At 39.3% G+C, this 23615-nt stretch overlaps 1 protein-coding gene across 1 annotated transcript in view; it reads right to left on the bottom strand.

Annotated features, from left to right (window-relative positions):
* Positions 1 to 8423: 8423 nt before the first annotated feature.
* LOC108242046 (teashirt homolog 1) overlaps positions 8424 to 23615 on the bottom strand; it is a 28763-nt gene continuing 13571 nt past the window's right edge. The window contains exon 3 of the mRNA XM_017426628.3: positions 8424 to 13450. Coding sequence (XP_017282117.1) covers positions 10122 to 13450 — 3329 coding nt within the window. The 3' untranslated portion in view covers positions 8424 to 10121. The remainder of the gene's footprint in view (positions 13451 to 23615) is intronic.

Genomic DNA, 23615 nt, shown 5'->3' with positions numbered 1-23615 from the left:
AGAAATCCACATTAGAGATTTAAGCCCCAGCGTTTCAGGATCAGTGTTATTCTATTAACAGTATAAGCCTTTAAAAACCCAGATACACATCTCTCTGGTTGACTGGTAATGTTCTCAAATTAGATCCACTCAGACGCAGGCGTTCTTTTCTGCGAAAACAGCTGTTTGGGTGTGTTTGGCTCATTAAACTAACTCGTCATTTTAATGCAATTTAGTGCAAAGTCCACACTTGTCACCATCTCGCCGCTCCTCCTCCGCCCTCCCGTCAGTCCTCCGTCACTCTCGCTCCCACTGCGATCATGATTGTTGGATAACTGTTAATTAATGACATGTCAAACTTATGCTAATGATAGCGACTTAATTTGGGGCTGGAAAAATAAAAACAGTAAAACACCACGTCTTTAACGGAGTAATCACGACGGAGAGGGGGAACCGAGTTGTGGATTTGCAGGGATCCGGTTGTGTTAAAGGATCCAGAACGTGGCTCACCCTCAGTGGAGATGTTCGGCAAGGCAAAAGTGACAAGCCAACATCCATCCGCCTCCTCATCTTGTCTATTCATATGTATATTCATATTCATGAGCTATTGGACCATGTGCATTTAGCTTTATTTAAAAAAAAAAAAGTGAATTTCAGTCCTTCCCCCTGGCGACTGACAGAGAAAGATTGCGGTGCCCGAGTGACAAAGGACTGGCAGGGTTCTGGTGCTAAATCATTGTACTGTATGAAAGCAGAATCTCTTCCTCGGACTCGCAAAAATGACTTTACCCTTCACTCTGGGCGTTAAGTGGATTATTGGTTCTTCTATTAATACATCTCGTAATGATGTTAAAGTCTTTGGGCAGCTGTTTGAGGGAACGGATGAGGAACACAGACAACGCGGTTATTTATTATGACTTTCGCTTTAGTTCTGTCAGAGTTAAATGGCTGTATTCACAGAGCAGCATTTTGGCCTGACCGTAAAGTGCACAAGCATCTGATAAACAGCAGCCTCATTTCTGTATGACAGAGGAGTTCTGTTCTTTCAGAAATAAACTCAAGTAAAATGATATTTCTAAAGGCAAAGTGCTTTGTCAGGAAATTAAAGCTTCAAACTCTAAAAGTGTAAAATAAATAGTTCAGGATGAAAACATTGTTAGTTGATAAATTATTTAGGATCATTGCAAAGCACCTATAATGCAACGGTCCTGATTTTACATCATGCTTTTTGCTCAAGTGTGAGAGGAAACCATTTCTGCCACTTAAGGCCCCCATTTGCAGCCTTCTGAATCATGTATGCAGATGATAATCTCCTAATCGTAAAATATCGGAAGTTGTGTAAGTAAGAAAATGCAAAAAGCAGGAATAAAAAAGGAAGGTTCAAGTTTAGGCCAACTCATAAAAGGTACACAATAAAGGAAATGTTCACTGAAGTGTTGTTAAGGATGTTAAAGTTGATTTTGCATGTAAATCAAGCGAATGGCTGGAGCTACATGCTTATGAGCCACAGTAACACAGACCTTTATGTTGTTTTAAAGAAAAATTGGGCACCATTTTTTACTGCCATTTAATATTTTGCTTAATTTTAGCTAGTGTCCTGCTTCTTTTAGCTTTAACAGCGAAGTTTCTGCTTTAGCACATTTCAGCTGTCGTTCAACAACTTACCTTCTCATTTAAAAAAAAAACCCCACAAAAACATTTTATCAGTCTATTTATTTCCCTCCCATTTTAGAAGTCTAATACTAATCTAACACTAATAATAACATTGTTTTAATTTCCTGTACATGCATTTTTACTCAGATAAATACGACTTAAAACAAATTTCCAAACAAATCTCATTTCTCTTATTGATTTGGAGTTTCCTCTTCTTCCTGTTCCTCCCTTCTCTCCTCCCTCCTCCCTCCCTCAGGCCCCTGCACTTCCTCCTTCAGTTCTTCACGTACTGACAGTCGCTCTGCTCATATAGACACTGCTGCCTTTGCATAATGCGTATGCGCCTTCTGTAGGTCGAATGAAGCTCCTTCGACATGTGTCAGAAGCTCGCCGTGTAGGCTTGGACTAATGATGGCATAACGGCCAGCCCACTGCCCCCTCAGCATATGCCCACTCTCACCTAGTGTGTGTGTGCGTGTGTGTGTGTGTGTGCAGGAGAGAGAGGGGGGTGGCAGGTTTCGTCATGCTGATTAAAAGCATCCCCCCTCCCCTCTCACTCACAAAGCCCCACACAAAAAAGACAGCAGGGAACATGAACCACTGTCAGGTTGGCCCAGATGAGGACACAGGATCCATGTCACCTGAATTTACCGGCCTAATATGACAGCCAAGTTGTGATCCCTTGTCTGGGACGTGTCACGTTAGCAGAGTTTGGGGCTTATTCTCATGCAAATGATGTCAGGTTTGGACAGAATGTGAATGAGACTCGTCACACTGTCCAAGAGTCTAAACCCGACCGCCTGACAGTAGTTCCCCGCACAGCTCCAGATGAAATAAATACGACATTTGACATTCAAAAAGCAGGCAAACCAAAACCAGGAATAGTTCAAAATAATGAGGAATTTGCAAGAGGAACCACAGCACCGCGAGTGTAACCTATTTACCTTTTCTGAGGTGCTAAATAGCACATGGTGAAGCTCCACAAACAGCAAGCAGAGGCAGATCACAAACACATACGGATAAAGAGACACGTGCAGGAGTTTCACTTGAAGATATTTACATGGATTTGTTGAGCCGAATTATGTTCAATCTGAATGATACCACTTCCTAATGAGGGACATTTTATAAAGGATTTATAAACAGTTATTCAGGAGTTTGAGCACTTTATAAAGCATTAACAATATTGCATAAAACAATTATATAACAGTGTCTATACAATGAAGCAAGCTCACTATTTGACAAAATCAAGTGCTGTATTTTTATTAATTCTGGTAAATGCAGTTAAAAAGTAAGGTGAGCACAAAATAAACTAAATAACTTTTTATACCAAAACAAATTCTGTGTCTAAAAGTGTTCATCATGTTTCCGTGGAGGCATCTTACTGACAAATGTTCGATATCTAAAATCTAAAATTTGTTGAAATGAATAAAGGTACAGAGTTGGAGCTTGATAAGTAGTGAGTTTTACCTGCTTTAGTGTATGAACGCTTTTTTTATAACTTCTTCATTCATGATTATTAATGATTTATAAACAGTTTACAAACACACAAATAACCTATTTCTGAAGCATTAGCTAAAGAAATTACTTTTTTTTTCTCCAAAATGCAGTGTGTATGCTGAAAACTGGTTTGTAGTAAAAGTAGTAAAAGGTTACCTAAAACTAAAAGCTGCAAAATGAAGCAGATGAAGAGGATGAACAATGTGTTTGAAGGAACTGGAGAGCTCTTAATGTATTTCGATGTGGAAAATATTTGTAAATAATGGTAAATATTTTTAAAAGTCAAAAAGTTACACAAACCTGAGTGCATGACTGGCTAAAACAGTACGATGTATGGAGAAAACTTTAGAGAACAATAAAACATACAAATTAACAAAAACTCATAAGTGTAGATGCTGACTCAGCACAAAGGGGCCCTTATTAGGAAGTGGTACCTAATTGATCACATTTTACTCACAAAAGAAGATGAAACTGAGTCTTTTATGAGCCAAACAAACTTTTTTGACTAAAGAAAAAAAATAATTAAACTACAGAAGTTATAGAACCCTTCCATTAAAACACACTTGTGTAATAATGTCTCAATATTTGCAATACTTTGACAGGACGGCGAAGTGTGGCGCATCGCACCTGTGGGCCAAGGAGGACGGCTTTGATAGATCCTCAAAGACACTCAATCTATTCCAAACACCGGCAGCCATCATTACTCTCAAAAGAATCCACTTTGTCACTTCTCCATTCTTCAAGAGCCCCCGCCTAGGCCTGATGAATTACACCGTCTGTATCTTCCAAAACAAGGCCTCTTCCCTGACAGGTACACAACACTTTACACGATGCTTTCTGACTGCTCGCAGATCTCAGCTGGGACAAACGTGTCAACAAGCAATCGGATTCAAGCCCCTGTCCATGATGAGACGTCTCGGGTGATTTCAAACCTTCAGCTTCTCTTCAAATCTGGGGTTTAATGTTTTTACAAAACCTTAAGGTGCTATATTGTCTCGCTGTCAGGCTGCGTGCGGCAGGAAGAAATTAGTCTGACACCTCCGGTATATTTATTCGCTACGTGAGAAGTTTGGAGCTCAGCTCTGATCGGCACCTCCACTTCTAGCAGCTCTAATTTGTGATACAAACTGACAACATGAATGATTTAAAGGATTTACGCTTCAGTAGTTGGAAAGTGATGAGGTCCGAAAGCTGGATTTTGACTCAAGTTAGTGTTTTTAGAAAAAAACTTTAAAGTTGATCTCCTGTAAAACAGAGCAGTCCTAAAATGGCCTCTTCACTGATTCCAAATGTGCAATAAAGTCATAAAATTAGTAAATACTGTGGGATATTTTATGAAAAAATGACAATAATAATGTTGTGTCCCATCATTCATTATTGCCTGCTGCCATGAGAGGAGGGTAAAAATGTAATTGCCTGTGTCTTTTTGTCAGCAAAATATCTCATGAACCACTGAATGTTTTTTTGTTCTCTCAGAAAGTAATTATTGGATGTACATCTACAACTGATTAACTTTTGGAGTCAGCCTGTTTCAAGATAGACTCCACAGCTATTTGACCATAGCAAACACCTAAATGCTGATAATTCAATTATTTTCTTTACTGATATTGGGTAAAAAATCGGCGTGAAAGTAGCTGATTCTCATTCTCATTACAGACTGTGAGCACTAACAGATCACATTAGATCTTTGTTTAAAACTTTGGCATGCAAGGCAGTGGGCAATATGTATTTATTAAAGGAATGCTAGTTAGAATTTTTACTGTCACTTTATTAAAGTGGATTCAAACTGTTAATCAAGATAAACAAAGGTCTGAATTAGTCAGATTTTTTACGTACTCTGATAGTCAATTTTAACTCTTAGCAGGTACTCTTAATTAAAGTATTAAACAGAGGACAAAATAAAATAAATAGATAGTCATTTTACAATGAAAATTTTACCTTGATGTTTGTTTTTTCCTGAAAAAAAGGGAAACAAGACCTCATATTTTCATTGTTTCTCCAGTTTTGATTTAAAGCCACCCTCTTTCTTTAAAATCAGTAAAAAAAAAACTTTAACTTCTGTCTTCTCTAAGAGCTCCAGTTTAGTCAGAGCACAACAGAGCACAGGATTTCTTTCCACATACAGAACGTGTTGTGAAAGCGAGCTGTTGTACAGCTCTGCAGGTTACTCTAAAAGCAGTGAGAGACGACGAGGTTATTCCATCGAATCCTTGCTGTCGACATGAGTAAACATGACACGTGTGTTAAAACATTTCAGTTCTGTGCCGACATGTACGTCACGGATGTACAGATGTTCGTACCAAGTACCAGAACAGCTTCGAACAACTCGAAACACGCTGATGATAATAAACGGATAACAAGTTGCACCGTGACACCTCTTGTCATAAGCAGCCTTTTGTTTAAACATCAGATTTGTGCCGTTGTCTTGTATTTTCTCTTCCTCTGATAGGAGTGATGGCACGAAGCCCGTTTATGATTTTTTTTTTTTTTACAAACACGATCATGAGAGAACAAACAAAGCACCGACTGTTTTATTAAGTCATATTTACAGCGATTGTAATTGATGTGACAAGATGACTTGTTTTAGACCTCATGTTTTGAAGCTGCATACCAGGGCTGCATGTTTTACATATAAAAAAATATAATTTTGAAATATTAATAAATGTTTTGAGTGAATATATGGAAACAAAGCAGGAGTTTGGTTAAAAGCATTCAAGCGGAGAGTACATTTTTTGTATTTGTTTATTATTTCACAAATCTTTTAGGACACATCCATATGAACCATTAGGACAACTTTCCTAATATTAAATAAGAACCCCTTTTGTGGCCAAAACAAAAATAAAGTCTGATCTGAGTGTCTGTGAGACATTAGTAATGTGTCCTTTGGGCCCTGTGTTGTGGAGTCTGTGGGTTGGATTTGCTTCCTGCAGATGCCATTAGGTCAATCAGATTGGTACCTCAGGAATTTCGAGGCCAGGCTTTGTTGAGTATTTAATTTTTTATTTTTTTACCCTGGGGCCCACTGATGTCCTGCTGAGGGAAAGGGCAGCTGATGTTGCCACACTAAAGGTGTGGTTGGTCCTGAGAAAGGCTTTGTGTGTGACAAAAGTAACATCCATGTGAATGCAAGGATGCAGATATTTCCAACAGTATTCTTCGCCTTACTCGTTAATGGTCCTAATTTCAAAGGTCTTAACATTACTGATCATAGGCATGTTTAAGATGATTTTCATAGCCCAAAAACAAAGAAAAAAAGTGAAATTTCTGCCTAGAAGTGGTGATTCAAGTGTATTTTGTTTTTGAAAGCAAAGCTTTTATACAACCATAACTTATCCTCAAGTTCCATGAAACCATTTCGTCACTCCTGATTTCAAGGTCCAATATTAATCTTGCTGATTGGTCTGAAAATTATGATTTGCCTAAAAGATAGGTGACTTTTATAAATGGGTCTTTTTTTGTGACTATGGGGCATAAAGAATCAGTAAGCGGCATTGGTTTAAATCTGGACTTTATGACAGAATAAAAAAGTAAAATAGATTTAACAAAGACCCTAAAGGAAAATTAATAGGCTTAAAAACCTTATGGGTTATTTATTTCTGCATTTGAACATGTGTATTTGTGCGGTCTAAATCATTTTTTGATTCAGCCCGGGTGGTACAGCGATGCAGCGGTTAAAGCTATTGCTTCCCAGCAAGAAGGTTGCAGGATTGCTTCCCGGCCTGGGGCCTTTCTGGCTGGAGTTTGCATGTTCTCCCTTTGCTTATGTGGGTTTACTCTGGGTACTCTGGTTTCCTCCCACAGACCAAAGACATGCATGTTAGGTTAATTAGCCAAGGTGTGAGTGTGAATGGTTGTTTGTGTCCCTGTGATGGACTTGTGACCTGTCCAGGGTGTCCCCACCTCTCCCACAGTGACTGCTGGAGATGGACACCAGCTCCCCGTGACCCAGAAAGGAGAAGTGGATAGATGGATTCAGCCCCAAGTGGCCATTTAAATAACTGCTGTTTTTTTTTCTTTGTCAAACATTGAATTCACTTTTCCTCCCAGATAGTTGCTGTTCGTTACTAGAAATTTTTCAGGTGTGAAAAAATGGGTCTGTTGTATCTGTCACTGTAGTTTTACATGAATTACCTTTGTGAGCCTTACACTTCACCACATCGATTTTAAATCTTGTCTGCATTCTCTGTCGCTGCTTCCCAAACCAAACCCCACACAAAAAGCTCGCTGCAAGCCTCTGGAACTCTTATTGTTTCTTGGGAAGAAATGTCTCCGGCTGGTATTTAGGAGCTACACGGGGTGGGAGCGTGTCAACTTAAATACCTTCGGTGGAGACTTGTCATGGCTTCTTATATCAGGGGTCTCGCTTGCTGAACTTTAAAGCTGAGCTTTTTGTTAAACTGTAAAGTCAAAACCAAATTTAAAAAAAAAAAATTCTTCTTCTTTTGCTTCAGGGTATTACATCTATCTTTAAATTTTCTCATAAAACACCTCACATTTCTCTCCACTTTGAGGTTTTTGAAAATCTTAAAACGGATCAGTTAAATTGTCATTTCAATCTTTATAGTCAATTACTGACTTTGCCTCCATGTTAAACGATAATTGCTCAGTAAAAAATATGAAAAAGATTAAATAATGAACAGAAATATCAACTATATGCGAACACATACCGCAGTGTGGCGTTATGTTAAAGCTTTATGAATGAGCTCGTGTTATAAAGTTAGCATGTTAACCGGTGAGGCCAATTTAATTTCTGATGCATTTGCGTTGGCCCTGCAAAAAGCTGACAGCATGCTGGCCCAGAACAATGGCACTACAAGGATGTTAGATTCTTAAAAAGATAAAATGTTACCATTAACTGCTCAGGAGTTCATCTCAGAAGTGTAAAAACACTTCTTAAATGCTGCTGAGGCAGCAGGTCTGCCAGTGATAAAGCTCTCTAACAGCAGTTTCTTTTAAACAATGACTTTAACTACAAAGGTGTCCCTAACACCCAGTGACTTTTGTTTTTCTTAAAAAAATCTGAAGCTGATTTCTTACAATTCGACTTCTGTTCTATATTTTTCAAGAAACAACAGTTTAGGAAGCAAAATAACATTGAGGCAGAAAAAGTAAAACTAAAGCACATTTTAAAGTCCTATTTAATCTGAATGTCTCAAAATGACACAAAGTCAGATGATGGAATTAGATTTGTGCCAATAAATCAGTCTAAACTTCTGGATTATTGAAGAAAAAAGAAAAAGCCTGAGAAAAACAAACAAACCAACAACAAATCAAATAAAAAATCTGTACAAACCACACAATACAAATTTATTCTGGGACATGAAGTTTATTTTACAACTGAGGATAAAAGGATGCGATTCAGAATAACTGTGTTAATGACAAAACCTGGAAATCGGTCATTGGAGAACAAATATTTTCAAGCTTATATACAATCATAAGCATCACACCAGATGCTAGTAACTTCATTTCATGTAAACCACATTGAGGGACCTACTTTTTACTGAAAAAAAGGACATTTTGGTCCAACAATATTTTGTAGCTTTGTACATTCCCCCCCAAATTGGTCTAAAAAATAACATTGTAAAAATACACACAGTACAAATAATACTGAACTGTAATGAGCAAGATATGCTGACATACAAGTACTTGTTAATTATTCATACAATAAGTTTTAAACTTCATTAACTTTACAAGTGTAGCTTCTTTATAATAAAATTGGTGGCCTAACACAAAGACTGTACATGTTGGGGAAAAGACAGGAATTTATATTTTATTGGAGAAAGAAGTACTAAATGATTTGTAATATCTTTGTAATTTAATGGAAAAAAACGTTACCGTTAGCCCCTAAATTTTGATAAAGGGAATTTAAACTAAAATGGACCTTTTTACCTTTTTTAAAATTTTCTTCATCAGTTTATACTCACTAAAAGTGCTGAAAATATATCACTATGTTTCCTCTTTATGAATAACTGTTTCAGGGACATCAGTTTAGTTGTCGTGATTGAAATTTTATCCGACAGAACGTACTCACTGCTTTACATGAAAACATGCACGAACAGCTTCATAAATTATATGCAAGTTGAATTGAAATATATTTACCCTAAAATATTTATTCAGAAACAGTTATCAAAATAAGAGCATGGATCAGTTTTAAAAGAACAAGTGGACTATTCCTAAAGGCTCAGATAAAATGCAGTGCATTGAAGAAGCAACAATCAGTCGATGACTGTATCAGGTCGTGTGTCACACCAGTCTTGTTTAACTGTATATCAGTAAAAATTCATCTTTCATAATGAGGCTTAGAGTCCCCGTAGTGCAAACTCTTGTCCTTCATGACAAACTGAATATTCTGAGTAAAAGGTGTTAAAGCTCCTTGTGTTTTCATGTGTTGGTGAAACAGTTGTGGCACTACCTGTGTTGACAGATTGAACCTCAGGCCGAATCCCATTTGTTAGTTTTGTCCCCTAAATCCCCCAAAATTAAAGTCACATGGGGTAGTGGTTAAAATATTCCACTACAAAATACTACCCCGTCTCAAGAAGTTGATACGCCCTAAATTGTTGCATATTGCTTTTACATAAACAACCACAATGTGAATATGTTCATACATGTCATTTAACTAGCTATTTGGCTCGCAAAATACTTTGAAATACGTTATTTTTAAAATGCTTGTTAAAAAAGATTGACAGTGATACCAAACATAATACACCAAAAAACATTAAAGTAGACATTACAATGTAGAAAATGTTTAAATTTTGAGGTTTCTTTGCCATCGTAGCTTCCTTTCTTTTTTTAAAGTGTCCATTTAAGAAATCCCTGTTTGAGGGGCCAGATAGTTCTACCCTCCTCCTGCATCACCAAAGGAATTAGAACACTTTTACTTCACCATGTGAACTCAGAAAACATTGGGCTGAGGACGAGGGGAATGGGGTGAATTGGGATTCGGCCTTAGAGTTTTAGTGCAACAGTAACCTGTCATGCTATCAGCAATTTCACTGTTTATCAAACTTTTCAAGTTCTTTCACAAAGAAGAGATGGTCTTCTGGTGACTTTCCATGTGTTTTACAAAGGTGCAATTTGATTGCGTGTTTGCTCACAAATGTCCGACTGCACAGCTTGCACTGATATATTGAGCCAGTGTCTTCTTCTGTAAGTCCAGATGACGTAAATGTTTTGTCCTCTATTCTGCTGACCGCCTGCTGCTCTAGTAGGTCTATGGAAAGCTTTGAGAGGTCCTTCAGGGTAAACCCAAGGTGGGACTCCAAATGGTTAATATAGGATGAGGGAGTCCTGAACTGGGAAGCACAATCGCTGCACAAAAACAGAGGTTGTCCAGAGTCAATGTTTTTGAGGAACTTTGTGCCCCCTGTCCTCTTTAACTGGTATTTCACATTGGCCAGCCAATGTGAGATAGTAGTCATGGAGAGACCAGTAAATTTACAGATGTGCACTCGTTCTTGGGGACCCAAGTCACTGATGACAAACTTTCCCTCAGAAGTTTCTCGAAGACTGGAGGCAAATTGTGCCTGGAGAATAAGGAGGTGCTGGGGATTCCAATTTGATTGGCGGCCTTTTCTTCTTTGAATGGGTGACAGCTCCTCCATACTATCCTCAAAAGTATAACCATCTACATCTGATTTCTCAGATATAGAGGATGGTGTTGTGGACTTTGGTGTTAAACGGCCAGTCAGATTCTTCACCATGTCTGAAATATCCATCAAAGCATTCTCTCGAAGAGGCGAGGAAGATGACTGAGAGAAGTTTTTAAAAGTTGATTGACCACTGTTGTTATTTGGGGTTTTAGAAACAGCTTTAGTTGAATCGCCATTGTTGTTCTTGGATTTTGTTAAGTCAATGGGTTGATCATTGTCATCATTATGATACTGACTCACAGGCTCTGCTTGTTTAGTCTGAGTAGTGTTGCTCATCTTATAGAGCATTGCAAAAGGGTCCATAGAGGCTGTGGCCACTTTTGAAGCTTTCCCCAAGTGGTTGTTCATGACAGACTGCAAAGCACAAAGAGGACTAACAAGTGGTTGCTCAGGCGAGTGATCAGTGATGATGCCTAGGTTATTGCAGCCATTGCTAACATGTTTTTGTGGTGATTCACACTCACTTTTTATCTTTACATCAATTGCAGTTTCTGTTTGGTCTCCTTTGCTTTTTGTATCAGCCTGAGCTTCAACTGCAGGGCTTTTTGCTACTTTTGAGAAATTTTCTGGACTGGGTGAAGCCTGTTTGTCCTTGGGATTTGGCAACGGAGACTTTGTCAATCTACACTTATTCTCAGCAGGTTTTTCCTCCTTTTCATTACTTACAGAATTACTACCTGTCACTTTTTCCACTAGTTCCTCCATGGCCAGCACATTGCTTTTGTGACTCAGAGGTGAAGAGGGGCTATTTGGTGAATGGATCAGAGAGCCTATATCAGCAGACATTACCTTCAAACTGGTGCTGCTGAACAAAGGTTGAATTGGTGCACATGAGGGCAAAGTGGACTTCAATGACCCATGAAGTTGATAGGCAGCATGAATGCTGGGATATCCTCCCCAGGTTGGTGCTCCTGTTTGTGCTTTGCTGATTGCACTTGAAACTGTATTTTCCAAAGATTTTAGGATGTCTAGGCCACCTTTAGGTGTCTCTTCCAAGTCTTCTTCTGTAAGATACTGGTAAGATCTGGTCTTTACTGGTTTTTCAGCTTTTTCAGAAGGATCTTCTTTTTCCTCCTTAATTTTTTTCTCTGGTTCTCTTACTTCTATTTTCTCCTCCTCTGCCTCATTGTCTTTTGTTTCTTCATGCTTTTCTTCAGGGCTCGAAGGCTGCAATGGTGAGTCAAGTTGTGACTTACCATTGGGTGCAGGGAGTTGCGTGGTAGTTGGAGGCAAAGGAATCGACTGGATTTTTTCCTCAATAACAGGATCCAAAACCAACTGCTTACCCTTTTTAGAGGCTGAATTTGTGACTTTAAGGAAGTGTCCTGTGACCATCATGTGGGCTGTCAGTTGTTGCAAAGTGTCATGTGAACTACCACATTCCATGCATTTTAGAATTTGTGCCTTTCGTGCCTCAAACTGCCAGGTATAACTGGCACCATTCTGGTAACCATATCGATTGTTAGGTGTGACATAGGGATTAACCACTTTTTGGTCTTTTGGAGAATCTCCAAGAAATATGCCTGATGAGGCAGACTCTGGTGAGCTTGGCGACATCAAGTCCTGAAACACTCTTTTTTTGGCTGGAGGCACCAGCTTTGAGGTGAGGGCTGGCATTGGTTCTTTGAGAGGCACTTTTTGATAGTGTTTTGTTTTAATCATGTGGACACTAAGATCTTGCAAGGATTCAAAAGAGTGGCCACAATACATGCATTTGAGAACTTTCTGGGCATCTTCTTTGCCTTCCATCTCCAGCAGAGAACGCTTGCGTGGCTTGGACCACCTCTTGCTTCGATCATCCTCAGTATCCTTGTTGTCGTCCCGATAGTGGCCTGTTTCATTCATATGCACAGTCAGACCAACCAAAGTATCATAGGCTGCACTACAGTCCTTACAACGAAACTTGCTAGCCCCAGTAAACACCGGGCCATAGAGTTTATTATTTTGTCTGTAAAGCTGTACAGTGCTGAAAAGGCTGGGCTCAGGAAGAAGTTGGTATGGAGTATGCTGTAGGGTTTTAGCCAAAGCTGCCTGATGCCAGTCGTAGGCCAGTCCTCCAGTGCTACCAGAGCTGATGCCACTGTTGCTGTTGCTTGACACTGTTTTTGCAGTAGTGCTGCTGGTGGTAATGTTAGTGGTGGCTGGGGTGTCATTACTGCTACATCTGTTCTTCACATGGGAGTTGCTTGAACTGTGTCTGTCCAGGAATCCATTGCTCCCTTTGTGATTGCTACCACTGCCTTTGCTAGGTGCCAAAGGGTTCCCTTGTTTACTTTTAAGCATGTCCAGGGCAATGCTAGACCAGGAGGCATCTGAGATCAAGTTTGCATAGACGGCTTTCATTTTTGTCAGACTGTCCTGTAGCGAGAGGCCATTAATGGACTCTTTACCTTCCTGATGCTTTTCCTCTATCCTCTCCTGATCACTGAAGGAGGAAGGGGTGGTCTTAAGATCCACCAGTTGATCACTGGTGGTACTGAGAGGAGAAGCATACCCAGCGTCTGGGTTAGTACCATTGCTGAGTGGAGAGTTTTGGCAGCTGTCTCTGGCATCCTCTTCATCATTGAAGAGGTAGTCTGCATCTTGACCATCAAGGGAAAGGCCATCATCTTGCAGATGTTCCTTTTCATCAGGCTTGTCCACTTTAAATTCATCTTCAGGTCCATAAGCTAAAAAACAAAACAGAAGGAAAAATTATGTTAGTTGCTAATCTATGAGAACTAATCTGTGTTGCACAGATGTGAACTCTGTGCCCTCACTGAATACGTGTGGTAGAGTAATAATCTTAAAGACATCTTTGTCAATAGTTCCTGGATTGAAAAAAAGTAGAATAAATGGGCAAACATACACAACTTAACACTATCAAATTGTTGTTTTCACTTCTGATGGTAATATAAAACACTACAGTCATAAAAAGGTAAAGAACAGAAGTAAATTAACAAATGTTTTCAGTTATTAAAAAAGCAAACCATAAAATATGCAGAAAATAATCTAAGAAGATAATACACACAAAGGACCTGTAATTGTGTTCCTAACAACAGGAATGAGCATGTTTTTCTTTTTTAATACATACAGGACCTATTTTGTCAGTAATGTAAGATGTATTTATGGTGAACAATATGCAAGCACTTCAATATTTTTTGCATGAAACATACAAAATCTAATTTTCAAGAAATTGACAAGGGAGAACAAGTTGGTGTTATGAATTCAAACTTTCTTGATGTATAGATCTGTTTCTGACTTTGATTTGCTCAATTCTTCCAATTCCTATATGTTATGAATTAGGACTAAGAGATGGTGGAGCAAAATGCCAGCTGCACCAGCCTTGCCAAGCCACGGTTGGCTGGAGGCGACTTGGCATTGACTGTGGAAGTCCTCACAGCGTGATGTTAGGAAACAGCCAGTGGACATGAGAGGGCGTGTTGTTACTGCCTGTGCTCCCTGTGTACTTGTCATTTTCAAAGAAGAGGGGAAATTTGTTGCATTATTGGCCAGCTTTTTTTTGTGCAAGTGTCCACAAATTTTACTAACACATGTGTGTTAAAATCAGTTTGAGTTGTCTAAGATTAAAAATACAAACAAACAAAATAAGAAAAGCTTCATATATGACCTTGGAGGCAGGTCATGAGGGAACCATTACATTGAGGCAGGAGGAGGGGAGGACAAGGGGTTAAAAATGCTATAGCAGCTTCACCAACACAACCTTCATAAGATTGTTGTCTGAGATGCCAGAATCAGTCTCCAGTGAGGAGGCAGATGTGCTGTCAGCGTCAAAGAGCATGTAGCTCTCTATCTTATAATCAGAATGGACATAATGCCTGATGTTTGTGAGGAGCAACTAACTGTGGGAAAAGCTTAACTTCCTACACCTGTCTGTACAGTATTTGTGAGTGAAAATACATCTGTCCTCAAGGAAATTACATATTTATTGCCAACTTTTCATGTAATTACCTGTGTGTGAGAGAAAACGTGTGTGTGTGTTGGGGGGGGGGTGTGTGTGTTGTATGTTAGCAAAATATCTCACAACCCACGCAATGGATTTTAATGAAATTTTTAGAAAGTGATCACCGGATGTACATCTACAACTAAATAACTGTTGGAGTCAACCCCATTCAAGATGGCTGCCACAGCTAACCAATCTTAGATATACAAAAAATACTATAACTCAATCAATTTGACATATAATAAGCCAAAATCTTCTGTGGTAATCGCTGAGAGTCATCCACTGCACAAACTCTGAGCTCAAACAGATCTTGGGAGATTTTTATTTAAAACTTTGACAGTGGGTGATAAAATATGCAATACCTCCCCAAAAACAAACAAAACCCCCCCAGAAAAAGCTAATTTTATTATGCTAGTTTAGCTCCTAATTTTATGGTATTCATTACTCATTTAGTATACTTAAATATTTAGACAATTTGTTGGAAAATGAATCGCACAGCAGCTGTAACTTTTTCAACACAGTCTTCACAAAGATGCAGCTTACTCCACTGAAACAAATTCAAAACTGAGCCAATTCAAAGTCAAAGTGGGAAAACAAAACAGCTTCACTGACATAGTGGGAGAAACCTGACAGTGGTACAAACACACACACACACACACAAACATGGACAGCACACCAACACTAAAGTCTACTCTTTTCCTGCCATCCTCCGTATGTAGCCTTGACAGGCATCAGTGTCAAGAGTGTGTAAGTGTCAGCCCAAGGTGTCAGTGTCCACACAAACAAGCCGGAGTAGTGGTGGGAGGGGGAAACTAACAACAACAAACACAAGTCAGCCATTTTTTTTTCACCCCTGCTCGAGCTTCCTCCTTCACCATCTGTGTCAGAAAAGCTGCGGGTGCCACCGCCGGCTAATAAGGCAATCAGAGATGGAAAAGATGCTGACACGGCGGCTTTCGAGCGTCACTCAGAACAAAAGAGGAAGCGGAGAAAGAGGGAGAGAGGTATGGGGAGGGGATTAAAACAGGAGGCTGGAGGGGAGGAAGGAGGGGGGGCAAAGTGTCTGTTGTGGTTGTCAGTCAAAATCGTAAGCCCACTTTGTGCTGTCAGGGAGGATAGGCAAAAGAGAGGAAGTTCTGAAAAGAGAGGGGAAAAAAGATGTTTAGTTCTATGAACAAGAGGTGTGTGTGTGTTTCTGTGTTTGTGTGTGCGTGTCTGTGGGTGAGTATATAACACAAATGAATCTCTTGGAAACAAACTGAGCAACTTATATGTATATAAAAATATATATATTACAATAAATTTCTGCCAATTGAGTCCAAGTTTGTAAGTGTATATTCAAGGTGTGGCTGATTTGTTCTGTGTGTTTGCTTTTGTGTGCGTCTTCAGTGTCACTGTGTGTCAGGTGCAAGCAGAGATGCAATGTGACTGTTGGAGAGGGGGGGAGCAAAGCCATCTGTGTCTGGAGAGGAGCCTGTCACTATTGTCGTGCCCAAAGTCCAGGATTTCCTGCTGCAGACAGGTGACACCACAGTAGGGCATCCCCCTGCCGCATACACACATGCACGCAAATGCAAACATGCACTCCTTTTCTCTCAAGCTACATTCCTCCGCAAAGGAAGAGGCAATGTGTGGTCCACTCATGCATTTTTTTCCACATTTGACACAAGCAAATATAAAGTTAAACTAAGCAAGTGCTGCTAAAAATGACTTCCTTTCGATTGAAAATATATTGCATTGGCAATTTTGCATTGGCAATGCAACCATTTAAATCTGCTTCAAACTAGACATGCAGATATTTAGTACAACAGTGAATATTTACAGAGGTATTAGTTGCACCTCAATAATATAACAACCAAATTTAAAGCATTTCAAGCACAATTTTACCTGCCAAACTGAGATAACTTGACACAATCAACCCAACTTCTTTCCTCCCTTCTGCCTTCTTTACACAACACACACACTTTCCCCTTTAAGCCTTTTTCATTTATTCATGTTGTCTCAGAGAAGAGGGCAATCCCCGCTCTCATTTGCAGTGCTAATGTCCAATTCCAGCAGCTTTCACCCCGCTGATTTACCCTTCGCGCCGAACACCGCATCTGCAGCAGGGCGGCTGGCGAGGCTCCCCCTAACAACGTTTAGCGGCCCTTCAAAGAGGGAGCTCTGGCATGGCAGTCTTATTTCTCTCTCCCGTTTCGCTTTGTCACCGATCCCTCCATTCCCTGCCACTCACCTCTGATGGATTTGGACAGGCCTGATCAGTGTGTGTCATTGACCTGTACGGTGAGCATGAGTGTGTGCGTGTTTCAGCAGAAAGAAGGCTGTAAATAAAATGACATTATTATTTCCTCTGTCCTATCATGTAGAAAAGCCAATTATGGTAATGCTTAGTATGTCAGGTGATATCTGTCTCACCCCACTCTCCCCTTCATTCGGTTCATTCTTGGTTCCCTTTTCAGTGGCGAAAGTGTGGTTGTTGTTTCATAGGACATGACATTCTCTTTGGGCTACTCTGAGGACAGTGTATGTTGGGACAAACTGGCACCAACCAAGAGTCCTCAACTGATTTGAGTTGGTATCCATTAAGTTACTCCATTGTTGTCTGCAGAAGAGCCACAAAGTTAGATTTATGTTAAAAATGAAGACTTTAACAAACTAGTAGTTTGGGGAAGTACTAAGATGATCAGTATAGACACCTGCAAAAAATACTGTAACCCTAAATTAGGAGAATTGTTGCTTAATGTAAAACAAGAATTCCCACACAGTTTAATTCAAAGGCATATTTTGTGTTGTTGTCACATTGCAACACATTAGCCATAATTTAATCCACAGCTTTCTTGACCAGACATCTAAAAGCTTACCTAATAGCAACCCCTCCCCTAACCCACATAGAATAGTCCACCATATGGCACAATGGCTTTGGGCCTTCTTGTGGGTCATATGTTGAACAAATCTACCTTCTCAGTTTCCACAGCTCTTCTAAATTGGGGCAAACTGCCAGTACAGTCTGGTCTTCATACTGGTAGCGACAGTCAAATGTTCCTTATTTTGGTCAAAATTCTACATCATCAGTGTAAAATCAAATAAACTGTGATTTCTCGCTCTTAGTTTGGTCTTTACGTACGAAAAAATTAGACTTTAAGAGACGCCTTCTACAATAATTTTGTTTTTAACATTATTTGCACATTTTTTATTTCATAAAGAATGCAGAAAAAGTTCAGTCAAATCAGGTTTTGCTTTTAGAACACCTCGATGTCTTACAAATACCCTTATAAATCATTTTTAGGACACTCGGGAAGCCAATCGTTCCAGGCATCTGGGAGAAACAGCCTGTTCCCTCCCATTTCTTAGCATATGGATGCCTGGTCAGGAAAACCTGACATCACGTCGACAAGCTTGGCAGTCTGGCAGCCTCACTAGATGTCCCTAAATTAGACATCTTTAAATGGTGACCAAATGTTCTCTCTTGATAAAGTCAGTGACTTCTCATCATAACACAAGGAAATGAAAACGTTGACACTAAAGAGAGTTTACTGTCTACATGTATCATGTGGTTAACTTTGTCAAGAGGTGTGTTTTAACTCAAACATTGACGTTTTCCTCACCAAGTAGATTTTTTTATACCTGAATCTCATCAATCAGTGACTAACACAACAATAAAGTGTAACAATTATGGTTCAGACTGGATGTACTATTTGATTCTTCTGGCATGCATATACAATTTCTGTATCTTTTGTACTCAAGTTTTCTGGTTCAGTGTTAAAGTCTCGTTTGTCAGGTTTTTTTTTTAGGGTGCTACACCATTTGTGACAGAAGTACCTGCTCTTTTTGTCTCGTTGAAGATAATTCTTAATGAATCTGTCTGTCTTTCGGGTGTTATCACTGCTGCGAGAGGATTAGTAAAATTTTAAACACCTTCATGATGTGATTGTGTGATGGCTACAATTACAACACACTTTTTTAACCACTACTGTATGTTCAAAGAGCTTCGCAATTATGATAATTTATTTTGCTGAGAGCATTTTTAACAGATAATTTGGTCAACGCATAATAAATCTGGATTACCTTTGTCAATTAGAGAGAACTAGAAAAATGCAAAAAGACATCAGTGATAAAACAAAACTGTTTTCCCAGTTTCTTTTTTTTTTTTTTTAATTTCCAGCTCGTTTTGACACCCCGTGACAGTGACTGTGGTCTATAAATCACCTTCTCCCCGAACTGTCAGTGCCCACTTGTTCTGAGATGAAACAACAGCCGTTAGATCATCGGCGCAACAGATTCCAGCCCTTTCTGCTCAGCATTCCTGCCAACTACGGAACATTGCTCTGGTGCCGCACAGACATTTCAAACCATCTGGTTTGCTTTCAGGCAAAGTATGGATAAAGCATTACTGCTGCTAATTAACAATGAAGTGAGTGAGGTTTATTTAACCTACGCCAAGCACTGACTCAGTGCAGGCTAAATCAGACAGACGCTATTTTGTTAAACAGATTCTTTACCATATCTGTTTTTCCCTTTTTTTGTTTGCTTATGAACAAGCTGCAGTGTTCAGATTACAGATTTATTGAAGGTTCAAATGTCAGTAATATAGGTTATATTATTGATACTGTAAATAATAGTCTGTTTAAGTTTAACGCAAGCCTTGAGTGTATAAAACATTAAATATATAAAATCGAAGTTGAAGATAAGCATGACTGTTTAATAAATAAATTCTTTGTTTAAATCTACAATTATTAACTCACAAACCAGATGCGCTCACAAAATAATACAGTTTGATACTTTCTGCAAAGATGCTGTCTTTTGAATTCACCTGCATTAACCCTGACTGTGGAGCTTCCCTCGACTAAACAACAGCTGCTCTCATCGCCTAGCAACAACCACTTGATGGATGACCCCAAAGATGGATAATTACCATAAATCACTATGGTTGTGTGGTGAAGAGAGGCAGAAAAATCATTGCAGGAAAGAAATAAAACAGGATATAAAACAGTTTGAACTGGTTTTGGTTAACTTCATCCCTCTTTTTTTTTAACAAAAAGAAGAAAAGTGGTTATTGATGCATTCTTCTGCAAAGTATGATTATGCTTTGAAAGTAGACAGGGTTTACAAGAGAACATGCATGAATAAGAGCTGTGAAATGAGCCTGATGAAATGACTCATGGGATAAAATGTGTCCTGAAGGAGCACTGACAAACAAAGTGGGCCAAGGAAGGAAGAAGGGAAACAGAAGACAAAGAGTAATGACAACAGCGATGAGTTAGGAGCAACAAAAAAAAAAAAAGACGTGGAGGAACGAAGAGGTACGTGTGAATATATATTTTTTATGTGGAAGGAGAGTGACAAGGGTAGAGACACACAAGAAAATGAAGAAAAAAGAAAGCTAAGATCTTAAAAAAAAAGAAACAGAGAGGGCACGGGGCCAAAACAGGGTCAAAACCTAACCAGTTTGGTCTAGCCGAGTCCAGTTGCACAATAAGCCATCAATCAAGGTTCTCTGCACTGTCAGCCCTCCCCTCAATTCACAAAGGCTGTCCACTTTGTACACTGCTGAGGAACAAAACATTGAAAAGAAACCGAGACACAGAGGAAAAGAAAAATACACACACTCACAGACACACACTTACATGATCTTTTACTCTCTGCAGGAAAGAGACACTGGGATGCCCCGGTAAAAAAAAGTAGCGCAGCAAGATTCATCTGTTCAGCTTCTTGAAATGTTTGATTCTTTAAAAGAAAAAGGCCAACATTATCTGGCTTTTGTCGTGGCAAGAAAAAAAATGCATAATGCAGATGAGTTTCTGTTAAACTGCTCATCGTTTATTTGATTGACTGTTGATGATCAATAGGACTTGGTTTATTAAGATACGAAATACAGAAAAACAGAAAGTTTCCTTGCTTTTTTAAAACTTTGGCTTTTGTTGACATTGTGTTTTTGAACCCAGTGCAACACTGAGGTCACACATGTTGCATCTGGCCTGAACCAAGATGAGTTGAAGGTGACCGGGCTACTTTTTTGATGATTTGGTGTTTTCTCTGTTCAATCTTCTTCAAGCATTTTAATTTAAATCTCAGTGAAGGTATTCAACAAACCAGTTTTCTAAAGCAACAACTAAAGTGAAGCAGAATAAGATATAACGTTTTAATATAATACAAGAAATGAGAATAAAGGAACAATAAACAAATAAAGTAAAAATAAGAAATCATATGTCTTCTTTTGCTAAAACAGAGAAGAGATTAAGTAGATATCTTTACAGTTTGAGAAGTGTGTTTATGGAGACCTAAGCTGCAAAAACTCTGGAGTATCTACTGGCTGGTTGACTGTAGTGCTCCCTACATGTCTGTAATTGTTTAAATGTAATAAAACTAACAGTGATACAGGCTTTAATTCTTATACTTTTTAACCCCCTCCTTCTTCATTTAAACAAGTCAGCCCTCAATGACCTCTTGAGAACAAAAGAAGGCTGAATGATCAAATTCAACTAGATAAACTCAAACAGCTGTAGCTTTAATTCTTGTCTCATGCTCCTCTAGAAAACATCACTGTTTGTCTAATGGATGTGCATTATGGATGTCAAGTTGACGTAAATGAGAACAGTGGCTTTTCTGTTCCCCTGAAAAGAAATCCCCTGAATGTGCCTGAGTTGACTGAAAAACAACTGATCTCATTGTTTTCAGTGGTACAACCTAAAACTGCTCAAAAAAAGATAAAATACTGAGTGTCACACAAACTCACAGTGCTGCAGTTGTCACTACTTATGGCATGTCTTTTCCTTAAAGGGGCAGTTTAGATCCTTTGAAGTGGGGTTCTTTGAGAAGGTTATGAACAAATAATATATTATCTATTGAAGATAGCTCTTTGAATGACCTCAGTTTGGAGAATTAGTTTATTTCTGACCAGAGTGATGAGCTAGCAGCTAGTCTGAGTGTGGATTGCTGCCCTCCTAAAACAACTCTAACCTCAAATATTTCACCACAGTTCACCCAATAGCTATCTTATATATCTTAACAATTTATATTAGTGTAAGTTTTGCATTACATGGTTATTTATATGGAATTCTATTGTTATTTGCATGCACATTTAAAAGCAGCAGCTAACTTTAGCACTTCTGGGGCACTTCCAGCAGGAAAATCCTACTTTAATACTGGAATAACTGTGTTTGCAAAAAATAACCTATCAAATTTTCCAGCCTAAAGTTGTTTTAAGACAGTAATCCACTGTTGCCTTGACCCTGTTTGGTTTGGCAGCTAGCTTCTTAGTCCATTCAGAATGAACCCGTTTTACTCCAAAATGAAGCTATTTAAAAAGCTATCTACAGCAGGTAAGATATTATCTTTTTATAAATTCATTCACAGAATTCCACTTTAAAATGTTTAAACCATAGCTTAAAGCTTAACCATTTAACTAAAAGCACTTTGTTTTATTGTAGATACAAAAGAAGTTTTTCCATTATGTCTAATGTCTGAACATAATTCCAAAGGATGTACCACCTAAATCCCACACAAACACGTTCACATTATTTTATGTAAACTCCTCTCAACCCCAAACAAGCCAGAACACTAAAATGTAGAAATCAGAGAGACCTGACTTACATGCACAGAGACAGACAATGAAATAACTTTAGAAACCATAAAGTCACTTTAGGGAAATTAATTAGAACTGCAAACCCTCGGGGCAGGAGGCTGCTGGGGGACAACCAAACATCCCCAAACATTTTAGTGCTTTTAACAGAGTGTGTCACCGGGGAAATTCCTGCAATTGTGGCCCATCCAAACCATTATCCTTTATGCATCGCCACATTTTCTTTCTCATTCTGCCCGCTTGTGAGACGAGTCAGCGCTGAAGTTTGGCGCTCCATTAAACAAAGTTGCACTGTTTCATTTCAACACTGGCTTAGGATTTAACCATGATGAATTGCATGGGGGGGACAAAAAGTAGAATTAAAGAATAAGTTGAATGCTTGCCTGCGTGGAGTTTTTACTTCTTTTTGATGACCATGGCAATAAAGTGACAAAAGAAGAAATGATAGGAGGGAGGAGGGTTTAGGGCAAGAGAAAGGCTCCCCGGAGAAAGTCTGTAAATTATGAAGTGGGCTCTTAAAGTGGACTAGTATCAGTAGACATCTCACCCTAATTGTGTGTGTGTGTGTGTGTGTGGTGGGGGGAAGGGGGGCAGAGAGTTTGTGTGTACAGTGGTTATGAAGTAAGAGAGAGCGGCAGGAAGGGAGGAAGCGATCCTTCAACAGAGCACAATATCAGACTGCGGACAGACAACGAACGGCTGGAAGGTTCTGGAAACGAGAGAAAAGCCTGCCTCCCTCACATTTCAGCCTCCCAAAGTGCCCTCCATCCTCTGCCGCTAGCACACACTCGCACGCACACACATAAATGGCACCATAACTCTATATCCGCAATCAATCTCCACTATGAAGACACATCCATCTTCAGTAATGTTAATGGGAGGGCTGCGAGGGTGGGAGGGGGGGAGGAGGACAGGGGTAAAACAGAGGGTATGTGACTGCAGAGCTTACCTCAGAGCAGCGTGAGGTAATACGGGCCAGAGACAAGGTAAATGAATAAAAAGTGAGACGCGAGCGATGTGCATTTGTGCGTACGTGTTAGTGTATTTGTCTGCATGTCAGGAGGTCAGGTGTGTATGTCGGTGGGAGAGTTACTGATGGCTGTCAGGTTACATGTGGCAGAGAAAATAAATCATGGAGAAAAATGAACAGGCTATGGAGGGTGAAAAAGAGGAGAGAAGAAAGGGAATGAGCAGACACGTTGAACGAAAACGATGCTGTGGGTATGTTAAGCATAGTAGGATAGAAACGGAGCTCAGTTTTGGCAGCAAATGATTGTTTATTAAGAAGGATGAGTCTGCAGCTGACAAAATA

Source organism: Kryptolebias marmoratus, linkage group LG5 (genome assembly GCF_001649575.2).
Source record: "Kryptolebias marmoratus isolate JLee-2015 linkage group LG5, ASM164957v2, whole genome shotgun sequence".
Taxonomy (NCBI): domain Eukaryota; kingdom Metazoa; phylum Chordata; class Actinopteri; order Cyprinodontiformes; family Rivulidae; genus Kryptolebias; species Kryptolebias marmoratus.
Note: the sequence above shows the minus strand (reverse complement) of the source record. Positions and strands in the feature narration are given on the sequence as shown.